This window comes from Leptodactylus fuscus, chromosome 1 (assembly GCF_031893055.1).
Source record: "Leptodactylus fuscus isolate aLepFus1 chromosome 1, aLepFus1.hap2, whole genome shotgun sequence".
In the NCBI taxonomy this organism is placed as follows: domain Eukaryota; kingdom Metazoa; phylum Chordata; class Amphibia; order Anura; family Leptodactylidae; genus Leptodactylus; species Leptodactylus fuscus.
In genome coordinates, this window is record NC_134265.1 from 47,244,092 (window position 1) to 47,266,936 (window position 22,845).

A 22,845-nucleotide genomic window follows, 5' to 3' on the forward strand; every position below is an offset into this window, starting at 1 on the left:
TCTAGTGTCCGCTCCTAGTGTCCGTGACAGATTTTGAACGGACACTAGGAGCGGACACTACATGTCGGACACCGACGGTAGTGTGAACGCCCCCTAATAAAGCTAGATGTGAACAGAACCTAAGGTTTTGGATCGCCTGCCCTGTTTCACCACCTAACATTGGATAGCAGGGCGTAGATACCAGGGATTTATTCTGTTTGCCAGATGTGTGGTCTGTATAGAATTTTTCCCCTAGAATGAAGATAATGGCCTTCTACCTCATTGCATGTTTGCCTTTTTGTGGATCAACATAGCAAGATAACAGGCTGAACTAGATGGTTTGTAAGGGTCAATGCACATTTTTGGGCGTGGACTCTTTCACAGAATCCATGCGGGAAAAAAAGCCTCCCATTGACATCAATTGGAGGCTGTTTTTCCATGCAGATTCTGACGCAGATTCCGCATCAGAATCCACGCCCATAAACTCTGTGTGCTCTGACCCTAAGATTGAAAATCTGACCCTCTTCATGGGTCTCCACTCACTTCCTGAAGCCATGACCTTTTTGTTGCAGATAGTAGCTGGTCCACGTGAGTCATGTTGGCGTCCTCCATTTGCTTTGTGGGCATGTCCAACATGTTCAATGAGACGGTTGAAGATGTGAGTGTAGGTTTAAGTTTTATTTTATCCTGTCCATTACTTTCTTGTAAATTCTGGAATCCCTTTAACAACATATAGGAGATATTATTCAAATTTTTTTTCTATTTATTTATTTATTTTTTGTTGTACGTTCTTTCAGATCCGTCCATTTGAGTCCTGATTTTGGATAAACTCTTCCTTTTATCTTTGCTGTCGCAGGCCATTGATAAATGGCTTTTTGCTTGCTATAATAAATGCTTTCCTCTTGTTTTTCAGCAGTGACACCTATCCTTGGTATTGAGTGTTGGTTATTTTTCCTCTCTCTCCGCATTGCTGGCCTTGCGGTGTTGTTTTACTTCATTGATTGCTGAAATGACATTTCCTGCCTGTTGGCAGAGGAGAGGCGCGCTCAATGCTAGCTATTGTTCTCTTCTTGTTAAAACTCTTTAACTAATGGTTTGGTGAGAGTGCCAGCTGAATAAAAGTGACAATGCTGTCATCAGCTGAGAGCCAAATATAAGAGGCGGTGGAATATGAGCAAGTGTAATCTCCAGCGCGGGATAGTGTTATAAAGAGTTTCATTTTGTTGTATCCATATGAAACTTCGCAACTCTATTTATAACTCCCTTTTTGCGTCTGTTCCTATCTAAAGCTAATGTGCTGTCAATGCAGGTTATATTCTCTGTAGGTGTTGTAGTCAGAGGCAGAAGGAAATGGCAGGGATTGATGGGGCTTTCTGCCATCATTCTTGTTTTCGTGACATTAGTAGTGATCGAGTTGCCGCTTTTTTACCAATAATTTTATCTAAGTCCAAAAGTGGAAGTACCCTTTAAAAACATCCCTCAAGCCAAAATTGAGAACTTCCCAGTGCTCTTAAATCCTCATGTGAAGATGAGTGTTTTTTCCTGCTCTTTTATGTTCTATTATTATTTAGCTTACTTATATAGTGCCATCATATTCCGCAGCGCTTTACAGACATAGACAATCACCGTCCCATATAGGGCTCACAATCTACATTCCCTATCAGTACGTCTTTGGAGTGTGGGAGGAAACCGGAGTACCCGGAGGAAACCCACGCAAACACGGGGAGAACATACAAACTCCTTGCAGATGTTGTCTTTGCTCGGATTCGAAGCAAGGACGCCAGTGCCACAAAGCACCATGCTGCTCATAGATTTCTCCTGCCCCTAAGGCACTTGACACTGAATTTCATATCATTCAGCAATCTGCATGCCATATGAAAAGGCTTAACACAATCATCTATATTTGATAGATTTGCAATATGGAAATCCAACAGGTGAACATACTAGTTGAGGAGCAGGAAGTGTTTTTTTTATATTGAAGATAGGTGCTCTGCTTGGTCAGCTGGTCCCCTTAGGCACTGGGTTAGACCTTATTTTCTCCTCCACCCCGCTCCCTGCCAGACATAGTGTATGCTGTGTTTTGCAACTAATCTGAAAGCGTAACATTACGGTGTGAAAGGTCCTGGAAGAACCATGGTCTGATCTCTCATCTTGGTCAGCGTTGCATCATATTTTGTGCTGGTTGTTGAAAAGTTTAGTCTTTATTAGAGATGAGCGAGTAGTACTCGATCGAGTAGGTATTCGATCGAATACTACGGTATTCTAAATATTCGTACTCGATCGAGTACCACTCGCTGTTCGAATGGAAAAGTTCGATGCAGAACCAGCATTGATTGGCCGAATGCTGTACAGTCGGCCAATCAACGCTGGTTCTTCTCCTACCTTTAGAAGTCTTCTCCGTGCAGCGTCCTCGCGGCGTCTTCCGACTCTTCATTCACTCTGCCAGGCATCGGGCCTGGGCAGAGCCGACTGCGCATGTCCGCTTGTCCGAATCGGCATGGCTCAACATCCCAGTGACCATCATCACAACATCCCCTCTCTTCCTGCACGTCTCGCAGCGGTCCGCTCTGCCAAAGGTGGTTATTCTGCATTTTGACAGGTGGTCACATTATTATGTCTGGACTGTGTATTTTCATGCACCAGTATTCTTTCACAGGTGTAACAGATTATGTATTACTTTATGGCGGTAGTAGATGGATGCCCATAGCTGATGGCTTGCAGTATGTTTTCTTCTTATTTCCTTAGAGGTTAGAACCTACAATACCGTAAACAGACCATCTGTACATTTGTTACAGTGTAACAGTGCGGTGCCCTAATGAGTGTCTGGTAGACTCGCAGGACATATGCCATCAAAGAAGAGTATTTCCTAGCATCAGATCATGAAAGTGCTATGATAACTTGCACATTCCTCCTGAATTGTTATCCTCAAGTGAACCAAGGTTTTCTTTGGTATGTCTACACATATGGTACATAAAAAGAAATGAATTTCATAAACCCCAGAAATACTTGAGCACATTTTTATAAGCAAGCTAAGATATTCCAGGCTGCATTGTCTTCTGTATAAAGTTGTGGAATTTTGTAATTACAAAGTGACTCCTGAAAAGATTAAAAAAAAAGTTCTTGTAATTGCAGCGATGTGCTGCTTTACTGCGCGTTTTACTATCTCTATTAATAAAAAGTGGTGCAGACAGTCAATTATTGTCTGGGAGAAGACTTTGATGTAATAAATATATATTGTAGCGCTATCTAATGGCCACGTTTCTGAGCATTCAACCACTAAAATTACTGATATTAACACTGAATTGGTAACTCTTCATAATAGATTATTTTTAATTAATAATCTGACAATAGTGGTCACATTTTTGGGGGCAAATTTTATCTTTATGCCCTTATAATTTGCACCTGTTTAGCTACTAAAAATACTAATTGTTATGGTTCATTTCGGCTGGTCCACCAGAGTACCAGAGAATTATCTGGTGGGCCCAGATTCCAACACGATAATAGTCCAGCAGAAGACGCCATAATTTGAAGGATACAACCTTGGGGTTGTTGGAGGGTGAGGACCTAAATCATTTTATCTGAAGGGCAAAGGAACCATTGTCCAAACAAGTAGGTAAGGACAGCAACAGTAAGCTTTCATTGTATCCATGTGTATATCGAGAAGGCTGTCAATCAGTCTGTGTGGGCGGAGTAATCGGGACTCTCATTGTCTCTCCTAGGAGTCCTATCAAATTTACTCTTGATTTTCACCAAGAAGTCCCACATGAAAGCACATATACCTATTGTGAGAAGGTGACGGGCAGAGTGCTGGAGTCCAGATATATGAGCCCCAGGTTTCTGGCATATGTGTGGTCCAGGGTGGATCTGGAGTAGGCCTCAGCCCAGGTGTAGATCCTGGACTCGTTACTGGGCCAGAAAAGGCTGCAGATACTACATTGTAGTGCAGTTCCATGAGGTGAAAGGAGGTGTATGGGTCTGTCCTGTAGCCCTGAGTCCGGTGAGACAATATTCCACTTGTTTTGTTTGTGTGGCTGGAAGTAAGCCACATGTATAGTTATGTTATCAATTCTCTTTAGTTGCTCAGACGAGCAGGTTTTTATTTTGTTTTTGGCTGAAGTTAAGGCTGTATTTTGTTTTGCTCATTTTGTGCCTACACAGCCTCCCCTTTGAAGTGACTCCTTATGATAGTGCGGCCCTCGGACCTAAAAAGTTTGTGCACCCCTGGCCTACAGTATTTCTGAGAAACTCTTCCTAGTCGCCTTCCTCCTTGCATCTCTGTAAAGAATACAAGACGCCTTTTTGATTCTCCGATATTTTCAGTTCGGTCTATAGAGGGGTTGAAGCAGACAATGATTTCCATAGCTATATTTCTGGCAGGGTATCTGGCGGTCTCCCATAACCTACCAAATCATTGGTCTGCAGTCTAAGACAAAAGTGTGATATTATGTGTAAAATATAAATTTGCACGTTTCCTAACTCGAAGTATAAAGTATTATTAGTGCTGGAAAGATTTTTGGAAGCACGCATTGTATTCAGATATCGTATCAGGCCATTTTTATGTGGAAAACGGATTTAGTGTCTGTTTAATAGTGAAATTAGGATAGAATCTGATGGTATAGGTTACTGTATATTCTGTTGTAGCTTCTGGTTTATGTACATAAAAGGGATTATATAGGCAGATGAATGTTAGTCTTGCCAAGGCATGTGCATACAACATAGTATGGTGGGTCAATAGGTGTGAAAGTAGTTCTAGTCACTTCCCTTGGCACCGCTATTCACTTGGCTTGGCATGCATGGACTAGAATGCTGGAACAAAGTGCCTGGAAAGAAAGAGGTTAAAGATAATTACAATCACATGAATAGGAGTAACTAGCTTTCTCTTGTATATCTCCATTATGTATAAGGGGCCCTTTACATTACATTAAATGCCCATTATGAAGACAGCAGGGCAGATTTATGAAGCTCCTATGCCCGGTTCCTGGCATAAAAAAGTTGCAAATTTGTTTTTGTTATTATTTCAATAACGCATAAAAAAATGGTTGCGTTTTTACACCACCCTCATCCTTTTCCAAAAAGAGAGTGTAAGTGTGGCCATCAACCCCACCAGATTTATCCCATGTTAGCGCATGAACTGTCACAGGATGAGCCTCATTTTGTAATTATTATTATTTTTATTAATAATAATAATTATAATAATTATTATTACCCCCATTCCCGCTGCAGCCATTTTTCAATTTTCATTTTTTACTCCTCCCCTTACGTTTGGCTACTCACAGGACTCAACTTTTGCTCATAAAATTGTGCTTTATAATGGTAAAATTTTATTTGTGTTGCCATATTCTGATACCAGTAACATTTTTATACTTCAGTATACCAGATTGCATAAGGCATTTTTTTGGGGGTGGAAGAAGGGTGGCAGATGTACCGTATATACTCGAGTATAAGCCGACTTTTTCAGCACAGTTTTTGTGCTGCAAAAATCCCCCCTCGGCTTATACTCGAGTCAGGCAGCACAGACTGCAAGGACTTGCATAAATTAAACAAAGGGGGAGGTCCTTCAGTGCTACTGCTCTGTGACTGGCTTGTCATGTAGGTCACGTGACTGTAATGTCATCAAAGGTCCTGTAGCCACTAGAATGTAACATCTGCAGATAAGTCAGTGGCCATTATGTGCAGGATTCATTGTGGCATATAGAAGATGTCTGTGGTATGGAGGAGAGGAAGCTACAGTAAAGTGACACACACAGGTACCTTCCTTTAGTTACTCTGCCTAGTAGTGTCAGACATTTGGGGTTATTAATTTAGTTTCAGTAACTCCATGTGCCTCACATTAATAGTAGTTAACCCCATCATGTCCCTCATATTAACCCCTGATTGCCCCATATAAGGGTTACTAATATGTGAGACACATGAGGGTACTAATTAAGGACCTTAATTATGAAGATACCTAATTATTACCTCCATGTGTCCCACATATCAGTAACTCCTTATGTGAGGCACATAGGGGTTAATGTGAGGGACATGATGGGGTTAATTGCTATTACCATGAGGTACATGGAGATACTAAGCTGCAATGCACATGACCAGACTTTTTTATCTGCAATGGTGGATTCCCCCCCCCCCCTACACACACACACACACACACACACGCACACACACGCACACCCTAGGCTTATACTCGAGTCAATAAGTTTTCCCAGTTTTTTTGTAGTAAAATTAGGGGCCTCGGCTTATATTCAGGTTGGCTTATACTCGAGTATATCCAGTACTTTTTTTTTTTATTTTGGGGAGTGTCTGATGTTTGTCCTACTGTTCAATTTTTTTTCTTACTATTTTATTTATTTTTTCTGTTCTAATCCCAGTTAGTACCTCCAGGTTTCATTCATAATCCCTGCCTAGCACCATCTCATTGGTTTTGATTGAAAGTGTAAGTCGTTGCTGACATCATTGATGCCAAAACTAAAATCCCAGTACAGTATGATCCTAAATGTGAGCATCAGGCACCCAAACATACAGTAGCTCCCATAGAAGTTAATAGGATTGTAGCATGGTCGCTACACAGTGCTTGGCACTGCCTGCTTGGTACACTGTAATAAGAGCAGCTGCTCGTGGGGGGTGCCAAGTGTTGGACCCCACAATCTGATATTAATGCCCTGTCCAATTTTTTTTTATTTTTTTTTGTGGATTGTGAGCCCCATATAGGGATCACAATGTACTTTGTTTTTTTTCCTATCAGTATGTCTTTCGTAGTATGTGAGGAAATCCACACAAACACGGGGAGAACATACAAACTCCTTGCAGATGTAGTTCCTAGCGGGATTTGAACCCAGGACTCCAGTGCTGCAGTGCTAAGCACTGAGCCACCGTGTTGCCCCCACCCTGTCCAATTTTTGCCAACCCCTTTAGGATCTGAACTGGCCTGCATTCTTAAGGGATTAAGTTTATATTTGTCTCTATTCTCTATCAGACACTCCATCACCCCATGGAATGAGGTCATTTATAGCTAGACTAAGCAATAGTAGTCGCTGACCATTGTTTGCCAGTTTTGTTTTATGATTATTATTATCTGACACTTAATTTCAATGACTTTTATGATACTATTAAGAGGAAAAACCATAGACAGAGTTACAACACAACCATCAGATAAGAGACAATACTCCGCTACTACTATTACACCCATGTTGGCCATGTGCAGAGGAAAATGACTGGATTCCTTTCCGTCATTGTCCGTTGTTGGTTTTACGATATTTGTGTCTAATTCTCTGTGTGACGTCTACACCAAGCGACAACAATGGATACTTAGCAATATTTCTTTTTGATAACCATCTATAGGTTCTTCATGGGAGAAAAGGAGAAATAAATTTTTCCTTCCTAACTGGACATGCAAATAGCTTGGCTGTATTATCATGTACTAGCCTCTGCCTGCGACTTCGTCTGCAAGTTGTTGGCGTCAATGATTCGCCTATATTCAGCAAATTGCTGCCGTCAATGGTTTGCTTGCTCAGGCGTTTCAGCAGCTCTTAAGCTGGCCTGCTGCTGAACTTGTTACTCACACTGGGCTTCTGATTGTTCCGGCATCTCAGCAGCTCGCTGGGAAACCATATAATGAGCGTGTTTTTGGTGCCGATGATCTCAGTCAGCTCCGCTTGAGGAGAACTCTGACTTCTGGCTACGTTCATAGCTGTTGTTGTTCTAGAATTTTGCAACAAATTAGATCTTCTCACTGAGCCGCAGAACAGACAAGTGTAGAACCTGTCATAGCCACATACATGAGCTTGCGATAATTCATGGACAGGTGTATGGTATGGGGCCAGGGTCGGACTGGGGTGTCTAGGGCCCACCAGTGGAATTGTTTTTAGGGGCCCACTGCCAGGACCCCTGTAGATGAGTTGTACAGAGACAGGATGGCTAAAGGTAATATCAGGAGCCGGCTGCTCGCCTGCCATACGATGTGTACCACTGCACTATCTAAACCCACTGCTACATCCTGTATGGCAAGAGAGCAGTGTGGCCCCTAGAATTGTCACCATTACCTGTAGCCGCACTGTAATGAAAAAACTCATCTGCAGAGGTCCTGGCTGTCAGACTCGCACAGATGTAATATTGATGGTCTATCCTAAGGACAGGCCATCAATATTAGAAACATGGATAAATCCTTTAAAGATATTGTCCAGGAATTGGAGCAACTCATGTGCCGGGCTGGAGGTTTAAAATAAAAAAGCATACTCACCTTCTTGCTGGGAGTCCTGCACCTCATGTGACCGCTAAGAGGAATTGGGTACAGAATTTCCAGAAATGAGGTGTTGCCATGACACCGAACAGACAGAGGCGGAGGACAACAGGATGCTGGGGACAGGTGAGTGTTTGTTTGTTTTTTTTGTTTTGTTTTTACACCTCCGTGGCTGAGGTGTAATAATGAGGGATGACTCAGCTGTTTGAGTGAATCGTGGCATCTGTGCAAGCGCCGTGACCCCTTCTCTGTTTACACAGTATCGTACATCTCATAGTGGCTATGTCATGTAACTACAGCCTCGTCCTATAAGCGTCTATGTGACAAGGCTGTAATTACACCACACGGTCACTATAAACAGACAGCGTGTGATATACACAGGCACCATGGCCCCCTCATACAGCTGATCAGGGGGTCACTTATCTCTTATTGATGATTTATTCTGAGGATAGATCATCAATATAAATGAACTGGAAAACTCGTTAAGCCTAAGGCCCCACGTGGTGTCCTGCAGCAAAAAAGCGCTGCGGGAAAAACCGCGTCCATGACGCATCACGTTTCTTCCTGCAGCCCTTTGCACAGAAAGTTTGCAGAGCTTTCCTCTGTATTTTCTGCTTCAATTATATTGAAACCGCCAGAATTTCCGTAGGCATGCTGCAATGTCTAACTCTAAAACCAAGACTGCTTTGGAAATTACAGCATGTATCTTATTTTACCGCAAAGTGTGGATGGGGCCTCATATGGCGAAAACACCACGGGAAAAGCCGACAGTTCCTGCAATGTGAGTGGGATTCTAGCAAATCCCATCCACACATTGTGGAAAATTATGTGCAGTGAACATGCTGCGATTTCCAAAACCAAAATCGCCGAAATATCAATTATACCTACGAAAACACTGATGGTTTCCCTATAGGTGTAATGGAAGCAGAAAGTGAAAAGCGCTGCGGGAAAAAAACACAATTCGTTGCTGCTGCGGTTTTTCCTGCAGCGCTATTTTGTTGTAGTTTGCAACGTGAGGCCTTAGTCTTAATAAAGCCCAAGTGCCACTTTCATTAAATTAATTGCCCCCTCATAGTATGCCCCTGATTCCACCTGACAAATACTGCACCCCTAATGACCCCTAATATCAATGACCACCCCCTTATGTTCATAATGCCTCCTAATATAACCTCCCCTTGTATTCCTAATGTCCCCTAATAACCCTTATATAAGTGACCCCCCCCCCTTATGTCCATAATGCCCCCTCCTTATAATTATAATTTCCCCCTCCAAACAACCCCTTGTACTATTAAAATACCCACAACTAAGCTAAAAAAAAAAGTTATACTCACCTACCTGCGATCCTGATGAACGGAGGTGCCCACTTTACATCCAAGTGCAGGACGTCTGTATATCAGCACAGTCCATCTAGTTAAAAATAAGGTATATTAATGGCGGTGCCTGAGCCCAGAGCAGCCGCCATTGGTGTAACTAATGTTTTGTGGGCCTGGGTACAAACTTTTGTCCGTGGTCCCCTATCCCCTTACTAGAGCGAATTCTTGATAGTGGCGGTTATGGGCGCTAAAGCAATATCTAAGATACCTGAAAGAGATACAGCTTTAGTACACACAACTGCAGCTATCAAGAATACGGTGAGAAAGCAGCGCAACGCCCCACATGTAAGCAATACTGGGACAGCATAACGTGCTCCACAGGGGCCCCCAAACAGTATTACATGCTCCATAGTGACCCCCATACAGTATTATGTGCACCACAGAGGCCCCCAAACAGAATTATGTGCTCACCAGTGACACCCCCCACAGTATTATATGCTCACAGTGCCCATCCCCCCAGAGCCTGAACCCCCCCATTCCCCCCTTCTTGCTCACACAGCCTACACCTCCATGTCTCCCCTCTTGCTCACACAGCCTGCCCCCCATGTCTCCCCTATTACTCACCCATGCTGTCTCTTCTCTGCTCCTTCCATCAGTCTGTTCCCGGCAGGTTCATATTCCTGTGTAAGTTTACACTGTTCTGTATGATCCGTGTAGCTCCGCCCACATATGACATCATCACAGGTCCTTCAGCCCAAGCTCTGCAGCACGGAGTCTCTCTCCCTTCATACTTCACAGTGACTTGCCCGGGTGCTGACACCAGCCCTGGGCAGATGCCTTACCGAACCTCCACTGTCTACTAAAAAAAAAAGGCAGTGGAGGTCTGATAGGGCCCCATAATGAGGTCTTAATAGTCCAGGCTGGGGCTTACCGGGGGATTCCCCGGTCCCCCGGCGGGCCAGTCCGACCCTGTATGGGGCCATAGAAGAAAATAGATTGGTGCACTAGCTATGAAAAACACATCTAGCACACTGACCAAGCACACGGTTACATGCATGGAGCCTAAGGCTAGGTTCACATCTGTGTTAGTCTCCACTGGAGAAACCACCAACAGAGGACTTTTTTCTTCACCAGTATAAGAATGGTGGTATTCCAACGGACCCCACTATAGTCTATGGTATCTGTGGGTAGCTGCTATTTTAGCGGGCCAGCTCTCCCCGGTGGATCCAAATGGCAGAGAGCCTAATACAGGTGTAAACTTAGTCTAAGTCTGTATTGTGCAGGACACAGACTTGGAAGCTTACTCTTGGTTCACATCTGCATTTGGTAATCCGTTCAGGGAGTCCGCATGGGAACCCCCTGAACATATTGCAGCAAAAGCACACGGATCCCCATAGACTATAATGGGGTCCCTGTGCTTGCCGTACAATCTCCGCACGAATCATGCGGACAGGAAAGTAGATTGTGAAGTACTTTCCTGTCCGCATGTTCCGCGCAGTGATCTCGCAGCAAGCACACAGACTGTCTTTGGGGTCCATGCGCTGTCACTGCACACTACTTCCAACTGCGTTCAGTAGTCCGTTTGAGGTGGGGGGGGGGGTCCCACATGCGAACTTCCCTGAACGGATTACCAATGCAGATGTGAATGAGGCCTTAGCGACTCTTCAAATTTTCTTTCTCCATGGACATAACGCACACAAAAATATTGCATCCACAGCACAATGATAATTTTTTATGTGTCCATCAGACAATAGACTCCTGTCCCTCTGGTTGACAGTTTTGCCGGCCTACTTGGTTTTCTGCATATCAAGCAGTTACGGTGAGGACATTGCACACCCGGCACAATGTGGTGGATGGAGAGACTTTTTGCGTTCCTGTAATATTTTTACAATTGAGCTGAAATGTAGCTGAATAAGTTGAAGCTCAGCGCAGCCTGAACACTTTATACAAACAGACTACAATGACTTGAAGAAATGTGCTGACTAGCAGATGGGGAGTAACAAAGCTCTATTGTTTCGATGTGGGATGCCTCCAATGTACTGGGAAACGTTCCCATTCTCAGCAGCTTACCTGTGTGACCAAGCAAAATTTAGCACATGGAAATAACAGCAATAATATTGTTTTAGTGACTGCGTAGAGTTAACGGAGAGAAAGTAAATCATATAGATAAGTATGTGCTCAATCTGCTGACTGCTCCTTGGCGTGATGGTGTGGTTTTTTTAAGATGTCTTGAATTGAGCATATAAGAACGGTGAATCCTTCTCAAATATACAGTTTTAGGTAAGTGTGGAAAAAATGCTGCACAGTAAGAATGTTTTCAGAAATAGAAGTGTTAATTATTTTTTCAATTAAATTAATGAACTAAAGAGAAATCTAAATCCCATTAATATTTGGTGTGACCTTTGCCTTCCATCAATTCTTCTCGGTACTTGCAGAAGGTTTAGGGAACTCGGCAGGGAGGTTGTTCCCGCCATCTTGGAGAACCAAGCATAGATCTTCATCCGTCTGTCTCTTCATGTAATCTCAGACAGACTGGATGATGTTGAGATCAGGGCTCTGTGGGGGGCTGTATCATCACTTCCAGGGGGTTTTGGGGTATATTCACATGGAGGAATTTGGATTTTAATAAGGATTTTGCTGTTTCCACTTTCCGCCATGGGCTCCACTGAGCCAAAATTTTGAACAGAATCTGAAACGGCAGACCACCTCAAATTCCATTGTGTGAACAGCTCCTTATAGTCTATGCAGTGCTCTCTGGAAAAAATTAGATGCAAACTAACGCTCATCCAGTATGAAGAAAGCTACCCTATATGTCAGTATCAGATCCTTTGAACAGGCCTTGCCACATGACGTAAGATGTAAGTCAAATTAAAATCTCCTCCTTTAGGAAAGGATAGCAATCTGCTGATTCTGGGTTTTTGCCCCTTGTTAGTTCACGGCAGGATGCTGGCGCAATGGTAAAAAAAAAAAAAAAAAAGTCCTGAAAAGACTCTGACTGGGGGCTCAGCCCGTAGTGATCTGGGAGAGATAGCAAGTCACACCATGCCTTCCACTCCTTTGCAAAATTCTGGAGACAAGCTCTAAGTATGTATACCAGCTTCTCATATTGGATGGTATTATTAACTATGGCACTGTCCCATAGTTGGAAGTTTGCCAACTATCCATCTGAGTGCAATGGCCTTCCTGCAAAAAAATATTCTCACGTGGCCCAACAGATCGGAACTAGGATCATAGTAATATTAGATAGCGTAGCAATAACTTCCTTCCAAAATGGAACCATATTCCAAAAATCCCTTCTTCCTGATTGACATGGTCAGCTTATACTTGATCTCACCTGGGTCCAAGTTTTGTGATACTTGACACTGCTCACATTCTCCGTGCATGCGCAGTACAGCTGGCATACTTGGCGATGAGTCACATGTACTGCGAAGTCACTGAGAGTATGGGGGTAAGACAGAACTCGGGTCAGGGGAGATTAAGGAAGAAGGAGGAAGAGGCGGAGAGTGGCACAGAGCGGTGGGAGGTTTACCATTTAGAAGCAGCTTATCTTGCTCCTAAGGGCTCATTTGCATATTAACAAAAACCACAGTATCTCAAAGGTAAAACACAGGTTAAAGGGGCTCCGTCAGCAAAATTTTGCTGTATGAGCCCCATATATGCGTGAATAGCCTTTAAAAAGTCTATTCAGGCGCCGCAAATGTTATTTTATACCCCCCCTTTTAAAATAAAACCATAAAAACATATTTGTAAATCACACCTATTGTGCACGGTGGACGGTCCTCCACGGTCCAATGTCATCTTGCCGTCACGCCTTCCACTTCTTTCTTCTTCCAGCGACGTCCTCCTGTCCTCGCTCTTCCCCGACTTCGTCATCTTTTCTTCCGGAATGAAGAAGTTTGCAAGCGTACTGCACATGCACAGTACGCTCACGTAGTTCTAATGTGTACTTAGAACTACAACAGTAGCGTTCCAGAGAGAGCGATTTGAACACAACCCGCCGGAAGAACAGAAGATCAAGGCGGGGAAGAGCCAGGACACGAGAACGTCGCTGGAAGAAGAAAGAGGAGGAAGGCGTGACAGCAAGATAACATCGAACCGTGAAGGACCACCCACTGTACACGATAGGTATGATTTACTAATATGTTTTACTAATATGTGGTTTTATTTTCAAGCGGGGGGGAGGTTAAAATAACATTTGTGGTGCCTGAATAGCCTTTTTAAAGGCTATTTACGCATATGTGGGGCTCTTACAGCATAATTTTGCTGATAGAGCCCCTTTAAGTTCACCTGAGTCAATCTGGTTTATCTGCTGGGTTCTGGTGACAGACTCCCTCTGTTACTACAAAACTCCAATATCAAACCAGTCAGTACATTGTAGGGAACAATATACTGCAAACTGCCCAATAGATGCTGCATTTCTTTGGAAAAAAACATTTTTCGAAATATAAAAATGTTGCTCAAGTGCAATGAGGCCATCCAGAGCTTCTGTATTACAAACCAGAATACAGACCTTGTAGGCTCTGGCCCACCCCTATTGCACTTCAATATATTTATAGAAAAAAAATCTTTATCAAGGAAATGGTGCTTCGATTCGTCTACTAACAGGTATGATGGTGCTTAGTATAATGTCCTATAACAATGTGCTGTAGCATGTATCAAGGTAGTGGTGTAACTATATGGGATGCAGCAGTAGCAATCACTACCGGGCCCTTGACCCTGAGGGATTCCCTTAGGTCCCTCTGCCACATATTCCAAATGGTACAGGGGAGAGGTGGGTTACATATTTGTTTCAAGGCCTGTTTAAAGGGATTCTGTCATTAGAATCCCTTTTTTCAATACTACCACGTCTGAATAGCCTTAAGAAAGGCTATTCTTCCCCTACCTTTAGAATTATTCTCCGTGCCACCGTTCCATTCATCTCAATGGGCATCGGGTGCGTTCTTTTGCACTCCGTGCCCGTCCTTCCCTATCCGCAAGTGAAGATGTCCGACTTCTCAAGCGGACAGAAGAACCCTGCATGCAGGACACTAGGAGCGGATACTACATGTCGGACACCGACGGTAGTGTGAACGCTCCCTTAAAGGTTGGACATTGACTTCCAGAGTAGCTACTTCCAATAGGTGGCGCTAAAGAGCTTTCTTCCTCTTGGGTGAGGGTTAATTTCCAGGACTTAAAACATCTGATTTTCCCTAAATCTGGGGTGGAGTGTATGGAGAACGTGCTGTGAGTTTTTATCCATTGAATTGCAGCACTGTTTGGAGTGTGCCCTTTTTGCTGCCCTGTGACAGCTGCGGGATGTTTTCGTTTTAGTTTTACAGCAGTCGTTAAACGAGTCTTTGTTTCTTCTGTTTTGCTTCTGTGAAGTGGTAATAACAGTAGCAAATTACAATATTTAGATATTTCGCTTCCACTGCTTTTCTTGTTTTAAGATTTCTTAGAAATCCGATAGGATTCTAAAATCTTTCTTGGAAGTTCACCTAGTGGATATCCTGATAAATGTTTGGTTTTTCTTTATTTATACCCAAAGTGCAAGAGTGCCATGTGCATACTGAGAAATACAAAGAACGGCAATTTCAAAGCTTGGGGCGCTTAAGACAGGGATTTTTTTTTTTTTCTTAATTGAGGAATTCTACTTGTTGACACACATAGGTAACAGAAAATATACTTTGACCTATTACATATTTAGTCAAATTTTTAAAAAGTTTTTCATAAAATTACAGAATATCATGAAAATAGTGCAAAGTAATGCATAACAAAATCGGAGCCACAGGCACGTGGAATCAAGAGCGTATACAAGCATGAGAAGGGGATGGGGATCTACATCAAGGGTCCCCAAAACAAACTCCAAATGAAAGTAGCAGGTTCACCAAATCAAGCGCTGAAGCTCAGACGGCATAAAAAAAGAGAATGTTCAGGGGAAGGATGTGGAAAGTCAGAGACGGACATGTCTGGTTAACAGGAGCAAAGAGAAGGATAGTCAGAGTACTGACCTACGAAGACAAACAAAAACACAGGGGGAAAGAGGAGACACAGATCATAGCATCAGTGAAGGCTGCCAGATGGAGCCAAGACAAGAATATGACATCGGGACACAGGAGAAGACATTAATAGATTCAGCTGAATCCTGCAAGGCCACCGATGGCCACCAGAGAGCGTCAAACTTGGAGGGGTCAACAGAGTCTCCCGCTACCATACTTTCTATCCTCATCAATGTGGGGGCGACTACACTACGCCAGTGTCTGGGGATTCCCCATGTCACCCTGAGGAAGTGACGCCGGAGGTCGCCCTTCACTTTAGAAAATTTTTCAGGGATGACTGAGAGGAGACAGTTGGGTTGAAGGCACAAGCGGGTTACCAGTAACTATGATGTATAGGTCAAACACAGAAGTCCAGAAAGGACTTATCTCCACGCAGTTCCACCATATGTGAAGAAGAGAACACCTCTCAGTGCCGTGGCGCCAGCAACAATCGGATACTCTAGGATATATTCTATGAAGGAGGTCTGTACAGCGATTCCAAAGAATCTTGAAGTTTTTTTCTCTTGGGTATTTTGTGAGCAAATAGAGAAGATCTGGCTCAATCAGCAGGAGAAAAGCGCAACTGCAGAACCCACTGCCACGACACAGTTCTTCTGCAGATTTGGAGTATAAATAAGGGTGAGGAAGACCAGCCCCCTGACACGTCTACGTCACAACATCATCTAGAAGTAAAGTCTACCATGGGCTGGACCCCAGACGAACTGACAAAAGACTGACTGTAGCTGGAAAAAAAGCAGTGCAGGACCTGGACAGGCAAAACCGGAAATATAAAAAGGAAACTGGAAGCAACGTCCATTTTTAACACATGATACGGCTGAACCAAGATAAACAAATTGTCCCATAATTTTGTAAGTCTGACGTAGCTCTATCCAGGAGAGGAAGATAATTACATTGAAATAGAGGTTAATGGGGTGAGGGATAATCTGTATCCTCAAGTCTGTAATTGAATGGGGTTGCTACTTAAACGGGAATTGCGCAGCTAGATGGGCAACTTACCCTGGGGGCAATGTAATATTTAAAGCCTTGTTTTTAGATAAGTTAACCTTAACCCACTGGCCCCTCATCTCAAGACCATGTACACTGGGATTCGCCCACAAGGCCACCTCTAGCTGTTCCATTACTAGAGCAATAAAAGAGGTGGTAAGGGACATCCTTGCCTAGCCCCTTTCCGCATCGGGAACGACTCAGAGAGAATCCTGTTGGCACGGACCCTCGCAGAGACCTTCCCATAATGAAGTTGGATCTTCCCCTGAAAGCGGGACATACCCCCTCTTGTTCAAGCATAGCCCTTAGGAAACACATTACATATTTATATGGACTCTGATGTTCCTATTTTACTATTTTATTTCCATTTTTACTTCTACATATTCAACATCCATAGGGCAAATGTCTGTGGTTGTGATCGAGAGATTAGAGTGTAAGCTCACATGAACAACAGGGACTGATGTAAATGGTGACAATCTCTGCACAACTCTACCAAGTATGTTGAAGCCATATATGCAACAGAACATGTAACATTTATAGTAACCAAAAAGGATAATTTTTTTAGTTGTTGCAGATTTTGCTGTTGTTGTGTTTTTTTTTTTTTTGTTTTTTTTTTTGAGCCAAACCCAGTTGTAGCTAAGAAGGGGTGGGAAATACATGGTACATTATACGTCTCTCTTCTGGTCAATCCACTCCTGGCTCGGGCTCAAAAAAATGATGGAAAATCTGCAACAAAAAACAGGTTTTCCGCAACGCAAGGCTAAAGTCCCACATTGCGGAAACACAGCTTTTTTTTTTTTTTTTTTTTTTTGCAGTTTTTTGAGCCAAAGCCAGGAGTGGATTGAGCAGAAGGGAGAAATATAAGAACTTCCTATATATTTCTCATTCCTTTTGTAGCCATTCTTGGTTTTGACTAAAAGAAAAACTCAACAAAATCTGCAACAACAAAAAAGCTGCGTTTCCGCAACGTGGAGCCTTAGCCTAAAGGGGTTTTCCAGGCCCAAATCAGATTTTCATACCAATGATCTATCAATGGGATAGGTTTTCCATATGCAGTATGTAGAGGTACAACACCTGGACCACACACAGATCAATTGCTTTGTAAGTTTCAGCAGTGGACGGAAGCATGTGCAGGCTCTTCTATTTAGGTAATGGGGGCGGGGAGACTACATTTCTCCAGAGCCACCACTAGGACTGGGCTGCTGTGCTGTTCCAATCAATTGAATAGGACAGCCTACAAAGAGAGTGTGCAGTCCAGTGCTTCGGCTTCCAGTGACTATAGCAAGTCAGAACAGCTGACCTGTACGGAGCCTGGGTGTCTGACCCCACAGATCAGTATGGAAAATCCATTTAGAGAGGATTTATGGGACATAAGCTTCCAGCTGATGCAGTGAGATGCTTTGTTAATCTGTGTATTGTCAAGGGTCCCTTCGAGCAAGTAGGGATTGTCATGAAGTCAAGCTCATGTTCAATGAAACTACGCCCCATGGACCAGCTGCTTGTTATGGGCTTGGAAGAAGTTATTGAGCAGGGCAAAATCATTCATATAATGTATGCAGTGGCCAGGTGTACCAGAGGTCTGACAAAGTGGCACCTTCTGGGAAGATGGGCATCCTCTTGGTTACATAGATGACAGTCTGTTAGTAAGTTGAGTAGTTGCTTCCTGATGCCATTGTCCATATTGTGTTTTGGTTTACAGCGTTACAAAGACACTTCTTAGGGAGTCCATTGAGTCTGTTTGCCACAATATATATATATATATATATATATATATATATATATATATATATGCATGTATATATGTGTGTGTGTGTGTTAATATTTTACTATCAGTGAAGTCCATCCCTTTTTTTTATATAAAATTTATAGTAATGTAATTTTCTTTTACACAAATGTTTTGTCTAATTAATAAAATGTTTTATTTTTGTTACCTTTTTTTCAGCGAAGAATTGCGCAAAGAAGCACGTCAGCTAAAACGAGAACTGAACGCAGCCAAAAGGAAAAAAGAAGACGAGGCCAAAGAATTAGAGAAGGCAAAGGAAGCCAAAGAGGGTAAACTACTTCTTCAATATACTGTATGGCCTTCCATCTTAATATAGTCATAAGACCCTCATATCTATTCTTTTTTATTTTTTAAAACCTTATCTAAGTCTGCTAAGGAGAACAATGATCTAAGTCTAACAGTAATAACACTTCTAGGTGACCCTTCCATAAGCTCGGCCATGATGTAGACAGTATCTGGGAATCATTCATGTGTTTAATACCCAGGTCAATGTGCTTTACCTGTAAGGACAGGTGGGATTTAAAGGGGTTGTCTCAGGATAACTACACCCTTCTGCATCCGTCCTGTTTTTGCCAGATATATATATATATATATTGTCACGGAGCAAAGGTATACGTCTTCCTCCGGATGGTCTTTTGAATCAACACGGACGCAAGAGGTCGGGAGACAACAGCAATTTATTGTAATCCACAAAGTTAGTAGCCGGCGGCGGTCACATCAACCGTAATAACAATAAGTCCACAGAAGTCACAATCCAATGATAACTTTGGTTCCTTGGTCCTGTAACTAAGTCCTGGCTCTCTGCAGAGCTGTGCACAGGCCGGCTAACACATACTAACTGCAGCTACAACTATATACTAAACTGTTACTTCCTCTATCTGTGGGTGGGAAGGGCTGAGTCACAGATCCTTCCCCCCTCACCTATACCAAGGAGAGCAGACTCCCTGTCTACTATGGACAATGCACCGTCCAACATCTTCTTGGAGACACTGATCAGATTATCTCCACCCATTGTCCTCACTGGTCCTCACTAGTTAGAGGGATTTGCATACAATGTGCTAACACACTAGACCCTAATCAGCCAACTACACATTGATGTATATAACAGGTTAGAGAATACATTCCACATGAAATATATATTACACATTGCCTATAGTATAGACTCTAACCATCCCGTGACAACCCCTCCCCCTCTCAAAACATGTGCATGACACAATTGGCCTACACAGGTAAATTGGGGAATGCACATCAGTCTCTATAGCTCATATGTCCTCCTGCCGGGATAACCCATCTGCGTTCTGGTGTTGGTTCCCTCGGCGGTACTGAATGGTAAAGTTGTAGAGTTGAAGGGCTGGCATCTGGCAAAAAATCCGGTCGATCCATGTTGGCGTCTCTCTGAGCTTGGCTTCGGGTCACTGCTCCCACAAAGTGGCACTGTAGATTTCCAACATCGTTGCCTAACAGAACATCGGCCGGCAGCCCGCTCATCACACCAATTGTGCATCGTTTTGGTCCATAACCATAGTCGAGTTCCACGGTAGCTTTAGGAATACGTTTCCGAGTACCTCCTGCCAACTCGATAGAAAGGCCAGGGCCCTCCTCTAGGGCCTCGGGTCGAACCACTCGGGGGTCCGCTACCGTTAGGAAAGCTCCCGAGTCCCGGAATCCAACAACTGTTCGGCCATCCAGTAGGACCTCCTGCAAGTGCTTCCGCTGAAGGTTTGCGGGATGTGTGGCGGAAGGCTGAATCCCATAGACCCCTGGAGGTGGAACAGATGGGTCATTCATGGAGTCATCTGGAAATGGGGCCAAACTTTCAGTCCTAGGGGTGGTTCCCAGGTAGTGAATAGGCCGGGATGCCACGGTGGCCCGTGCCCCCATGTTAACAGGGCAACTAGCTTGCAAATGTCCAGGCCGCCCGCACCCAAAACATCTGCGCTCTAGCATTCTTCCAGTAGGTCGTTGTCTAGGGACAGGGTTGTTCATAGCTGGAGGCCGATGGGCTGGGGCAGGGGTAGAGGGGGAATTGTAATCCTGAGGCCGGGCACGAAAGGTGGGTGGCTGGATGAAGGGTGTCTGGCGGACTGTGGTAGTTTTCCGCTCCTCTGCAAACAACCTCTTCCACTGCGGCTTGATGGTCAGGCCCTCATCTGCAAGGGAAGCAGCTTGCTCCACTGTGGCTGGGTTCCGTTCCAGCACCCACTCACGGATCTCAGCGGGGCACTGGGAAAAGAACTGTTCCTTAAGTATGACTTGGAGGATCTTATCGACTGTGACAGCCTCCTCTCCTTCTAGCCAGCGCTTGCATGCTTGCTTCAACTTGTGGGCGAACATGTGGAAGGAGCTTCCCCCATTGTAAGACAAAGAGCGGAACTGAACTCGGTAGGACTCTGGAGTGACTGCATAATACTTCTGCACCGCTCTTTTAATGGCCTCATAGTCCCGCTGATCACTAGGGTCCATGGCTCTGAGAGCTTCCGCAGCCCCATCTCGTAGGTGCCCCACCAGATACCGGACCCAATCCTTCTCTGGGACTTCCATCAGGTGGCACTGGTGTTCGAAGTCCTGAAAATATCCATCAACATCCCCAGCCGCTTCATCAAAGGTCTTGAAGTGTTTATGGGAGACATATGGTGGTTCTCTCACTGTTGGGCTGGGGGCCGACGTTTGATTATAATTCCGCGTAGTTATCTCAGCCATTCGCATTTCATGCGCCATTCTTTCCTTTTAATGCGCCATTCTCTGTTCCTCCTTCTCCGTTTCCTGAGCCCTCTGTAATGCTCTACTCCTTTGCTCTGCAGTTGCTCCTAGCCCCAGCACTGCCAACTCCTCCTCATACAAAACAACCCATCTGCTCTTTTGGGTCTGTACCTGCCACTCCCGTATCTCTCCAGTCTCCTGGGGGCAGCCCTCCTCATGGTCGCTTTGCAGGGTCATCTCCTCCAGTGCCTCGATCAGTTGATCTTTCGTTCTTCCCTGGTAACTCAGGTTTAGTTCCCGGGCCCTTACTTGTAGACGTGCCATAGTCCAGTTCCTGTATTCTGAGGTTGTGGCTCCATTAATCGCTGGGCTGCTGTAGTCCATCTCGCTGTCCGCTGTTGATCCCACCGCTGCCAACCAGTTGTCACGGAGCAAAGGTATACGTCTTCCTCCGGATGGTCTTTTGAATCAACACGGACGCAAGAGGTCGGGAGACAACAGCAATTTATTGTAATCCACAAAGTTAGTAGCCGGCGGCGGTCACATCAACCGTAATAACAATAAGTCCACAGAAGTCACAATCCAATGATAACTTTGGTTCCTTGGTCCTGTAACTAAGTCCTGGCTCTCTGCAGAGCTGTGCACAGGCCGGCTAACACATACTAACTGCAGCTACAACTATATACTAAACTGTTACTTCCTCTATCTGTGGGTGGGAAGGGCTGAGTCACAGATCCTTCCCCCCTCACCTATACCAAGGAGAGCAGACTCCCTGTCTACTATGGACAATGCACCGTCCAACATCTTCTTGGAGACACTGATCAGATTATCTCCACCCATTGTCCTCACTGGTCCTCACTAGTTAGAGGGATTTGCATACAATGTGCTAACACACTAGACCCTAATCAGCCAACTACACATTGATGTATATAACAGGTTAGAGAATACATTCCACATGAAATATATATTACACATTGCCTATAGTATAGACTCTAACCATCCCGTGACATATATATATATATATATATATATATATATATATATATTCCCCTGCAGCAGCCGCTTCCCACATGTCACCCTCAGTTACAGTAGAGCGACATATGCCATGTTATTGGCCACTGTACAGGGTCTCTAGGCCATAGAAGGATTTGGGGTTGTGCCATTTGCACAGCATCGCCACCAAAAGCTACGGTTGATTATATTTATTTGTGTATCTAAATATATTCATAAATTGATACAATGGTTTTAATTTTGATCGTTTTTTTTTCTAGCTTTATTTTCTTTTGTGTAGTATCTATCCCATCTGCAAGTGACCTGTAACATTAGATTATTTGTATTTCTGCTAATAATAACTCGGTGGAATTTCTTGCTATTTTTGTTTTGTCAGAAGGATAATATTTTGAGATTGCATATTCAGTCCCAGACACTTGGCCCAAACACTTTGCTTTGTAGCAGAGTAAATATTAAGGCTTATATATAACCTGCACTGTAAATGCTGGTCGTGATGGAAAGCAAAGGATATACCAGCGGTGCTACATCAGTGGTGGCCTGATAGAGTAGACCAGGTTTTCTTAACCCATTCAGGCGAAGTACCCTCCTACTAAGAAAGAGGCCCAACCGAGGACCCCAAAGCAGATATCACTTTTAAATGTTAACAAAATAAGGCTTTGTTTGGAACCATTGTCAACAGTTATGTAATAGTTCCCTGAGTTCCACATATAGTACAGTGGCCCGTCAGATCCCCCAAATGTAGTATAAATGGCCCTCACACTCAGCACCGCTTCAGTGCGCCCCTACATGTATTATAATGGCCACCAC

At 43.8% G+C, this 22,845-nt stretch overlaps 1 protein-coding gene across 1 annotated transcript in view; it reads left to right on the forward strand.

Annotated features, from left to right (window-relative positions):
• Window positions 1-22,845, forward strand: part of CWC27 (CWC27 spliceosome associated cyclophilin) — a 160,331-nt gene that overhangs the window by 69,493 nt on the left and 67,993 nt on the right. Inside the window, exon 11 of the mRNA XM_075269884.1 lies at window positions 18,487-18,596. Within this exon, the coding sequence (XP_075125985.1) occupies window positions 18,487-18,596 (110 nt within the window). The remainder of the gene's footprint in view (window positions 1-18,486; window positions 18,597-22,845) is intronic.